The sequence below is a fragment of the Phyllopteryx taeniolatus genome, chromosome 1, assembly GCF_024500385.1.
Source record: "Phyllopteryx taeniolatus isolate TA_2022b chromosome 1, UOR_Ptae_1.2, whole genome shotgun sequence".
In the NCBI taxonomy this organism is placed as follows: domain Eukaryota; kingdom Metazoa; phylum Chordata; class Actinopteri; order Syngnathiformes; family Syngnathidae; genus Phyllopteryx; species Phyllopteryx taeniolatus.
This window is the reverse complement of record NC_084502.1, coordinates 43,353,615-43,364,124: the sequence shown is the minus strand read 5'-3', so window position 1 is coordinate 43,364,124 and position 10,510 is coordinate 43,353,615. Positions and strand designations below refer to the sequence as shown.

The 10,510-nt window shown below is 43.6% G+C and overlaps 1 protein-coding gene across 1 annotated transcript; it reads left to right on the top strand.

Moving 5' to 3' along the window:
• The first annotated feature begins 440 nt into the window (after positions 1 to 440).
• On the top strand, positions 441 to 9,248 carry en1b (engrailed homeobox 1b). The gene is made up of 2 exons (XM_061797659.1): positions 441 to 1,291; positions 2,380 to 9,248. Exons 1-2 carry the CDS (start codon positions 739 to 741, stop codon positions 2,697 to 2,699), a joined length of 873 nt encoding a protein of 290 aa, XP_061653643.1. The 5' UTR covers positions 441 to 738; the 3' UTR covers positions 2,700 to 9,248.
• The last annotated feature ends 1,262 nt before the right edge of the window (positions 9,249 to 10,510 follow it).

Below are 10,510 nucleotides of genomic sequence, written 5' to 3'. Positions count from 1 at the left end.
GTATGTAGGCCTATATATTTATTGCTATTTCCCCCCCTGAATGTTACAATTTTTCTTTGGCCTTTTTTTAATTAATTTTTTTATTTTATTTATTCTTGTAATTGGACTTATTCGCCTCGGGTGGGAGAAATAAAAGCGCAAAATTTGTGAAATGAGGTTATCTAACTTGAGCATTCCTGGACTTGTGGAATGGAAATGCTGTCAGGTGGCATATGCACGCAGACCAGGTGTAAAGTTGAGCGAGTGACTTTGTTTTTGTTTGTGCTGCGTATGTGGAAGTGCAAGTGCGCCTCGAGCTGGCTACTTTGCTCGCACGCAGGCGCGTGTGCGCGCTCGCTCGACTCCTCCGCTGCGATTGGACGAGGCGCGTTGCGACAGGCGGGCTCTCGCGATCCGATTGGTCCGCCGCACGCGCGTACTTGCCCTCGCGCCCCGGCTGGGTTGTAAGAGGCAGACCGGAACCGGAGAAGGACGACAACGCTTTTTGGGAGAGTCCGCACATACTCGAGGTTGCCAGTGTTTCGTGGCTCGCTATGCCATCTCTCGGAACATTTTGATGAAGCGAAGGCATGCGGTGGTTGCGGCTAATGCTTTAAAAAGTCGTTCGATCGCTTCCCTCGGGCCCCAAAGGTGTCTTTGTTTTTACATGCGGCGCGACTAAATTGGATAACAAAGGGGCGGGTGAGCAACAAGTGGAGTGTGTCGCGGAGAGGCCGACGTTTGTCACCGTCCGCAGCCATGGAAGAGCCAAAGGAGCCCACCGGCGGCCGGGACTCGACCGAGGACGAGAGCGTGTCCCTGTCACCCAACCTGCCATCCCCCGCCATCATCCTCCCGCACCAGGCCGCCCAGCAGACTCACAGAACCACCAACTTTTTTATCGACAACATCCTGCGGCCAGACTTCGGCTGCAAAAAGGAGCCGGGCTGCCGCGAGCGGAACCAGACGGCGGGCAGAGAAAACATCAACCCGCTGGCGGCGAGGCCGCACGCCGGCAGCCTCTGCTTGGACTCCAACTGCAGCAGCGACAGCGCCTCGTCGTCGCCGTCCTCGTCCTCGTCCTCGTCGTCCTCGTCGTCCTCGTCCTCGTCGTCGCCCTCGTCCAAGCAGAACTCGGCCAAACAAGCCGAAGCGGCGAGCAACGGCGGCGGCAGATACGCAGACAGCCCCTCGGCGATCGTGGTGATGAACGGCGGCAACGGAGCGTCGCAGCCGGCGCAGAAGGAGCAGCCCGGCATGCTGTGGCCAGCCTGGGTGTACTGCACACGCTACTCGGACCGGCCCTCATCTGGTAAGGCGCTAAAAGCCCCCCAAGCACAGCACGTCGCTCCATTCGTGACTGTACACTTTGAAATCCCACCGGCGCGCTGTACTGTGCTGACACGAGCTTGCTCCAACTCGGCCAATCGCAACACAACAGTCGATCAAATTAACAGTAGGATATTACAGCAAATTGAAACATGATTACATGCTAATACAACACACGGCGCGGCTCGGATTTCACACATTACAAAAACAGCTTTTCACTATCGTTTTCTTGCAAGTTGGAACATTGGACCTTGTGTGCAGTGTTCATCATTTTTTTTTTAATAATAAAATGAACTCGTGTGAGCCACGGTGGAGTCAATATATAGAAATGATTTGACGACTGGTTTTATAGACAATTGTTGTCGTTATATTCAGCAGAATCACAACGCTGTAAAAATCAATACAGGACACACACACACACAAACACACAAAATAAAAAAATCACGAATATGTATTTTTTAAACGATTTCCACAAATTGAGTTAGTTGCGATGCTGTGCTGACTGAATCATTGAAAGAAATCAGACAAAATAGTTTATTTACATCATACGTTTAATATCGGAGGTCTGTCTGTTCGCGCAGTGTTTTTCCGAGACATTCAAAACAAACAAAACAAAACAGGTGGCTATCTTGTACCCAATAATCACACTGTTTACATACATCACTGCATAGCACATATACGCGTGTTTTGTTAACGCAGACTTTTCATTTTCGTGATATGTTTAACGCTTGGTATTACCCCCCCCCCCCCCCCCCCCCCCCCCTTCCCTTTTCGCCATTTGTGGTTTGACTGTATTGTGATTTGTATTTTTAAAAAAATTTTTTTGGGGGGGTCAGATTTATTTCAAAAGAGAATTCCAAATGTGACTGTCATTAATTGTTACAGCAGGTAACGAAGTGCAGCTCGAGCTCTCGCTTTGCCTCGTTTTTATATTTGCGCTCGACTGGAACAACCTAGCGCAGTTTAGATCTGACGTTGCGCCCGCGCTCTCAGCTCCTCGTCCGCTTCCGCGCCTCTCTCGGGCGACACGTGGATATTTACGTGTTCGTGCCATTGTTGTTTCCACACCAGGGCCGAGGACACGCAAACTGAAGAAGAAGAAGAGCAGCAAGGAGGACAAGCGGCCCAGGACGGCGTTCACGGCCGAGCAGCTGCAGAGACTGAAAGCCGAGTTCCAGGCCAACCGCTACATCACGGAGCAGCGAAGACAGTCGCTGGCCCAGGAACTCAACCTGAACGAGTCCCAGATCAAAATCTGGTTCCAGAACAAGCGGGCCAAGATCAAAAAGGCCACGGGCTACAAGAACGGCCTGGCGCTGCAGCTCATGGCCCAAGGACTGTACAACCACTCGACCACCACCGTGCAGGACGAGAAGGAGGACAGCGAGTAGACGCGCACGCGCACTACTGCGACACGGACATCGAAGTTTATATAGCCGCTGCAGTTATCGTGTGGTACGCGAGTATATTTAATTCACCCCCACCCCGTCTCTCATCAACATGCATAAATGTGCCCCTTCATCTTTCCTTCCCGCACATCGCACACTAAGAAAAGCCAAAGATTTTCATATGTTCACGTGTATGGATTAAAAATGTACAATTAAAAAAAAAAAAAAAAAAAGAACAAAAGAAGAAAGAAAGAAAGAAAAGAGGAGAGAGAGAGACAGAGAGAGAGAGAGAGAGAGAGCGAGGCGAGCTCGCTGGACTTATTCCCCCCCACCCCACCCCCCGCCCGCATTTCGTTTTAGTTGACGCGGCTCACGGCGTTGATGTGGTCTGGCGGCGTGTTTGCGGAGGAAGCCCAAATAATGCTTGAGGCCGCTCGTCGTTGTGCGCGATGCACACGTTTTCAATAGCGCCGCAAAATTACAAGGGAGACCAACGTGACGGAACCAATTAGAGGAAGCGCGAGGTTGCCAGCATCCTCGGCAAGATGGGAGCTCATTTCAGAACACGACTTGCACACGTGCAATTACAAAGGCTTTTAAATGTCACTTCGAAATGAGTGCAAGATACAACTTGACGTGAATTTGCATTCGTTTCTCTATTACAGATAACGTCACAATAATAGGATATAATTTCAATAATGGATTCCCGTACAGTAAATGCACTAGAAAATATCCTCCCTTGTTATTAAAACACACTCAAGTACTGTGTGTGAACGAAAACTGTAATAGACCTCAGGTTCGAGTTGGACCCGAAATGCCAAACTAGAACATGTTTTGGGAAAACGGCATTTTCTTCAACCCGGCAACACACAGAATTCATCTGTTTCATGTAAGAAAACCATTAAATCAGCATCGTCTTTAAAGTGGAAAATCATTTGAATAATTTGGACTACACTATGTGTGTGTGTGTGTGTGTGTGCGTGTGTGTGCTGTAAGTATAGTATAATTTTAAAAGCATCTGCACCCCCCCCACCCCTTCTCATATCTCTTAACTATTCCAATACAATGATCTATTTAAGCGAAACGTTATCCGTAAGAGAAACCCAAATTATTATTATTATGATTACCTTTTTTTTTTTATTGAAAAGAACAGAGCTATGTCTACAGGCTACAGCATCGTCGACTCTGATCTGAATTATTGGTATTATCTCCACTATTGGAATGTGGTCCGTACACAAATGATTGTGGAAATGAGATGATGTAATTAAGAGCTAACAAGCCTGCAGAAGTGTCTGCAGCAGAGAAGCGCCATGCACTTCACGGCCCTCCGCTTTTCCGGCGCCTTTAATTATTTCAAGCGGTTAGTATTGGGCTCTGCCTATAAAGCAGCAATTTAATAAGCCCGCTCTGTGTTTCTAATTGATTTCAGTAATGACAAACAGGGACTTGCTGCATGCGAGTTTCTATGCGAGTTACTCGACTGCATTTGAAATATAATTGATATTTCATCGCAGATTTCGCAGTGTTTCAGTCGCTTATTTGCTCCAATGGGCTTTGCGCCTGTAAATCAGTAAGCCTATTATATAGTATAGCAGGAAACAAAAGTGAATCCCTTTTTTGTGTGTGTCCAATTGGAAAAGAATACAACGCACTGCACGTACCATTCGCTTCACCATGCACACGATCCAATAAAAAAAACCGTTATTAACAAAAATACATTAACAAAATAATAATTATCATTTTTGAACGAATGTGGGAGAATTTAACACATGTAGTATGTTTATTATGAGGTTTTAAATTCAGATCGTACTGGTAATTCATACTAACCAAAATAGGACATGATGCGCAGCAGTTACAAGAACAAAAATAAAAACATTACTGGATTAAAAAAAAATATTTATCGCATCAATCAAAATTATATGGTTTAGATCTCATTACTGTAAAGATGTGCCTAATGTGGTCGTCAGTCAGTGTATGTATATATTTTAAATTGATCAACTGCGATATAATTTATTTGTGGAAAAACAAAACGACAGCAAAATTAAAGTCATGTTTCTTTGTGAGGCTCATTGAAAAGCCTTTAGGGGGCACAAGTGAATATTTTCTTGTCAATTCACTCAAATGTGAAAATTAATCTCTCTCTCTCTCTTTCTCTCTCCACACACGCACACACACACACACACATATATATATATATACATATATATATATATATATATATATATATACACACGCCTTTAATTCACCTTTAATTCAACCTTGAATTCAATATAAACCGCCCCAATTGTCTCTGTGTATGGAGTGCAACGGTGCTGTCGTCAAGTGTTCATGTCAATTATTAGGGATGAATTTGGAGGTTTCTGATTGGAAAAGACACGTGCTCATGCGTATATGCGCACACGCACACACGCGCGCGCGCACGCGCGCACACACACACGCACACACACAGGCCTTAATGTGCCTCTAAATTCAGTTTGGCCATCTGGCCAGCATGTGTGAACGGAGGTGAAAAGGCTCTTCACGGTCAGCCAAGCCCACAGCTCGAGCACTATAATGATAGTCAAATTCCCTGCTGTGAATGCGGAAGAGGATCTTATGACAGTGTATTTAAAATTCATACAATTATGAAACAGCGAGAGGACCCCCTCTATCCCACCTTGTCATTTAGGGAAGCCAAGGGTTTATCTGTAAAACAAAGAAAAGCCAGGGATCGTTTGCATAGTTAGCGTAGTCTGCCTTGCAGGCACAATATGGATTTAATTTATATGCAAATGAAAGCAATAAAAAGGAGAATACACACTGGAAATCTCACATGTTTAAAGGGGAAACGAGTTTGGATTCAGAGCAGGTATAGCCTCAATGACACAAGCAAGCACAGCCAATGAAGTCAAAGCTGACGTTATATAATGTGCTTCAAGAGCACAGACAATTGCAGAGGTTCATCTCAAAAGAAGAGCTCTCCTCATGACGTCTTGAGAGGAAAACGAGTTGGGCAAAATTACACTCAAGAGTGTGGACATGGATGCTTGTCGTGCGCGCGAGCTCAAACACACTAATGAACTCTGAGAATGTGGCCGCAGCGCCATGACCTTTGCAAACCATTGCTATGCCGAAACCAGTATTTCCATATATTGTACTGCAATCCCGCAGTGTCACTAACTGCACCTTTATGCACCGATCTCATACACTGAACTAGGAGAAGTGACGCACATTGACTTCATCGTGACATGTTCTAACATGCAAATTGCTAATATGGGGGATAAAATGGAGTGGTTTGTATCTTGTTTTTTTTTAAAGGTAGCTCCGCACAGTGAGATTATTGCTCATCTCCTCTTGCATCAACATCCAGGAAATGTCCACGCGACAAATATTTATTATTAGTTGCTAGAATAGCCGTTTTAGTTCTTTGCCAGGATAAAGGTGAGGTTTTAAAAAAAGTCTTCAACATATTTTCCAAATAATACAAACAACAAGATACCTAGCTATCCAATGCAGGGGTGCATGATGCACAAGCAAGTACAAAACAAAAACATAAAAATAAAACATTTTGGAAAAAAAATGCACAAATTCAGAAAATTAGCCTGGCAAATTCTCTATGCCATCAAAATCAGGTGCGAAATGCAAACTATTTTTACAGGGTTGGCAATTTGGAATTACTGTATGTATAGAAGGACATATTACCAGATGTCAACAATTCTTACCATATGCTTTTTTTGTTGGCTGTCTTATGTTATATTTTAAAGCACAATTTGCATTTATATTCATTTCACCTGTTCCATATTCCATTACATGTTTGTTTTCTTGTATTATTCTCCTCTCCTATTCTATAACAATTAAAGTTATTGTACATTACAATTTTCAGTAAGAAAACTAATATCACGTGCTGTGTGTGACTATGTGTGTGGAGGGTGTCTAATTCTTAAACACACCTTTTCCACACTCAGTTCTAACTGTGGTCAACTTTGCTCTTGACGTACTGGCTGTCATCATATCTCACACACACACAACACACACACATGCGCGCGCACACACACACACACACACACACACACACACACACACTCAGACAAAGGGCGGCATGGAGAGAGAACCTCCCACAATGCAGCTGGGTGGCAGCCATCATTTTAGCAAGCTAAATCCAGATTACATGGAGGATTGAGGCAGCGCCACTTGTTTACTTTGCCCTTCAGGGGTGATTGGGATGGGGGGTATCACTTGTGTGTAACATTCTAACATTGTATTCTGGGCAAAGAGGAAACCCTTCTACCTCCAACGTGAGTGTTCTTTTGTAAGGAGCTACATCAAAGTGAATGCTTGTGATTTTTCTTTTTTTCAAAATAAGACTGTGATGGATTGGAATGACATCAATCAAATGGTGCACTTTGTTCCTGTGCACCAAACTCTTGTTTTGGTTAGACGCTTCAGATTTCCCCCGACATAAAGCATAGCGTGTCACAGAGGAGGCGGGGCACTTAAGGGCGAGCTATTCTGGTGTGATTAAAAAGGAAGCGTCAGGAAATGAGAGTGCATCTCCAGCCGCAGCTTTGTTGGCAGACACACAGACTTTGCGTTGGCACGTTAATCAGCGCGAGGAGTTTGACTGCAAAGTGACATGAAGATGCAGACGGACACAGAGAGAACTTATGTGGATTAATGCTTAAATGCAAATGTGGGACAGGTTTATTAACACACACGTACACATGCATACACCGTGAGACGCACACTGAGAACAAAGGCAAGGACACCTAGGATTCCCTTTTCTATGGGTGGCCATATGCACCTCAGCCTCTTCTTCATGCCTTCCACATGTGGAAGCACTTCATCATCCCTCTCCTCCTTTGTGTGTGTTTGCGTGCGTGTGTGCGTGCGTGCGTGTGAACCACTTTACCAAGAGAGCTTGGCGTGAGAAGATGATGCACCATGATAAGAGTAACTTTAAGCAAAGCAAAAAAACTAACTTCATGTCAGTCCTCTTTAGCGTGAAGAACAAGTCGCGTGAATGCCCTTTTTTTGTTTGCGTGTGTGTGTCTGTTTGAATTTTGGACTTCATGGGTGGCATTTATATAAATACATATGAAAAGGCAGATTTACTGGCCCTGGCTGGCCGCGGTCTTGCCCTCTTCTCATCCGTAAAAAGAAGACACACTTGTGGAGCTCTCCAAATCTTGTCCTTCCCTTCTTCCCTCTGAATCGTCTCTCATCGCGGCGGGCCTGTGTTGGCGGGAGGCGATGCGGGAAAGCGATTAGTCATATTCAATTTACATACGGCTGTCATGGGCTCCTCCAGGCTGAGCGCTGATGTCATGTGTGCGTGGGGCCCTCTGAGGCCACCCGCCATATGGGAAGAAAACCTTCCCTTCATGCAGTGGGGTGATGGTGAAGGGGGGCGTATCACTGCTGTGGTGATGCGATGATGAATGCGGCACTTGCGTCTTTAAGTGTGCATGCATGACTTGTGAAGTTTGTACACGGGGTCAAAACTCTGAGATTTAAATGAATTTACAGAGCAGCTGTAGGTGTTGAATACCTTTACTGTCATTTTGCAGACTAACGTCTCTGCATCTGTAACAACAGCCGAAAATAACAACAGTACTTTTTTTTTTTTTACTCATCCTTTTGCTCAGGCAAAATCTTCAACTAATAAAAACACAACCTCACACTTGAGTTCATGACTGTAGTCGCATAATGAATAACAGCTAACTGAAATGAAGATAAAACGGCAGCACACTTGAGTTTGATCTCTCACAAGTGTGTGTGTGTGTGCACAAACATTCACACATGCACACATGCATGCACACACACATGCGCACACACACACACACACACACACAGGGAGATATCATTAAGCTTCAGTCGGTATATCACAGACCACACATCGTGCCAGCTGTGTGATAAAAACAGTTATTTCTGTCGGGTGTAATTGACTTTGAAACCATTATGTTGACTGCAATGTGCATTTGTTAAGCGAAAAAAGACAGTCAATGAATGTACAGTACATGCTGAACACTAACTTGTACTGTATGTGTTATAACATAATGCTGTTTATACAAGCATGGCTCACAAGTAAACAGTAATGTTAGCACCAATGCTACTGCACAACATGCTAGGAATCTTATTAGTGTAGCAACAACAGATTTGAATCTGTGATACTTAGTCAATTGCTTGCTTTTAGTCCCACGAAATGAATCATTCTTCATGTGAATACACACAAACACAAAACAACACGAGAAGAGTAATTGCTGCTGTAAATAGGATTGGCCATCATTGGTGGGACTCACCCAATATGCAACGTTTTATAGTCTTCTGTGTGGTGGCTCTTAATAAATAGCATGGACTTCGTCTTTTGGAACTGTCTGTCGGAGGCTCGTCAATAAGCTCTGTGGCTTTGTGAGGGCAGCAGACAGCAAAACAGACAGCTGACGCTTGACCCGCTGAAGAGTTCTTAGCCATAAGTAAGCTACGATTTTTCTAAGGACGCAAGAACGTGGCGGACCAGGCCAGATTGCGTGCCACTGTGGATGCTAATATATTATTTCAATTTCATCAATGAACAACAAGAACAGGGTTGACTGATGGTCTTTTTTTTGTTTGAGTGTGTCATTTAAATTCTAAGTGAATTTTGGAATTCGAGGGTGTCATTTATATAAATATAATATATATATATATATATATATATATACAGAGGCAGATTTACTGGCTGTGCCTGACCACCATCTTGCCCTCTTGTCATCTTTAAAATGAACCTTCTTCCATCTTGTCCTTCCCTTCTTCCATCACGGCGGGCTCGTGTTGGCGGGAGGCGATGTGGGAAAGCGAGTCGTCATATTCAGTTTACATATCCTTATTCTCCGGCGGAAGCCTCTGTCCAAATTTGGTCAATTTTATATATATTTTTCACAAATTGATACTATGCGTGGTCAATTTCTGTTGATTTCAAGACTACTTGTGATTGAAATCCTGGATAGATGAAGTACTGAATAAACTTTCCCAAATCAGCTAAATGCAGTGGTGGGCGGTGAGTTTGGGACCTGGGCCTTCACTGACCTAATCCACCTCTTAATAACACCATCATGTCGCAAAAATAATGTACAAAAACACTACACATGTAGAACTACTGTATGTGTGGCATTGAAGAAGAGACAGAGGCATTCCCCAGGTTTGAGGATGAATGCCATTATTATTAAACAAAAAAAAACAGTTACCTTTATGTTCCAATACAGCACCTAAAAAACCCCAAACCGCTATAGTCATTGTCGTGTATAAACTACATTACAGCAGTTCACAATCAATATTTATCTAATATCATGACAAAAACATCAAAACGTTTGAAATAAAACAGACGCAGCAGACCTCCTTCCATTTCTCCTGCTTGTCTGTGGAAGCTAGCGATCATGTGCATACATGCTGCTCTGAAAGTGACCAAAAATCCTTTGCTGGGTTGAAACAAGCAAGACAGCAACTATGTTGGTTGACCTCGTCACACAAAGTAGGTTTTCTTGAAAAGTGGCCCTAAAAATGAATTTTTAATCTTGTCCGACCGACATCCTTAGTAAATCAACTGCGCCTTGCACTCGGGATTCTGAAGGCCTTGGGCAGATTACATTTACATGGATACACAACAACGCTGAAATCTGATTGGACAAAAAAAAAAAAGAAAATAAATAAATCTACATACAGTTTACTGTACATTACTGGAAGCTGGGCAGCCAAGACACACACAATGAAATGAAGACAAAAGACTGTTGGAAATAAATTAATATATTATTTTATATATTGCTATACAATTTGTATATTATATATATGTGTTTTATAAT

Bases quoted from the DNA above. Each gene is read 5' to 3' on its own strand.
- en1b (XM_061797659.1), top strand. From the start codon at position 739: ATGGAAGAGCCAAAGGAGCCCACCGGCGGCCGGGACTCGACCGAGGAC. The intron at 1,292-2,379 runs GTAAGGCGCTAA...TTTCCACACCAG, and splicing joins CTCGGACCGGCCCTCATCTG to GGCCGAGGACACGCAAACTG.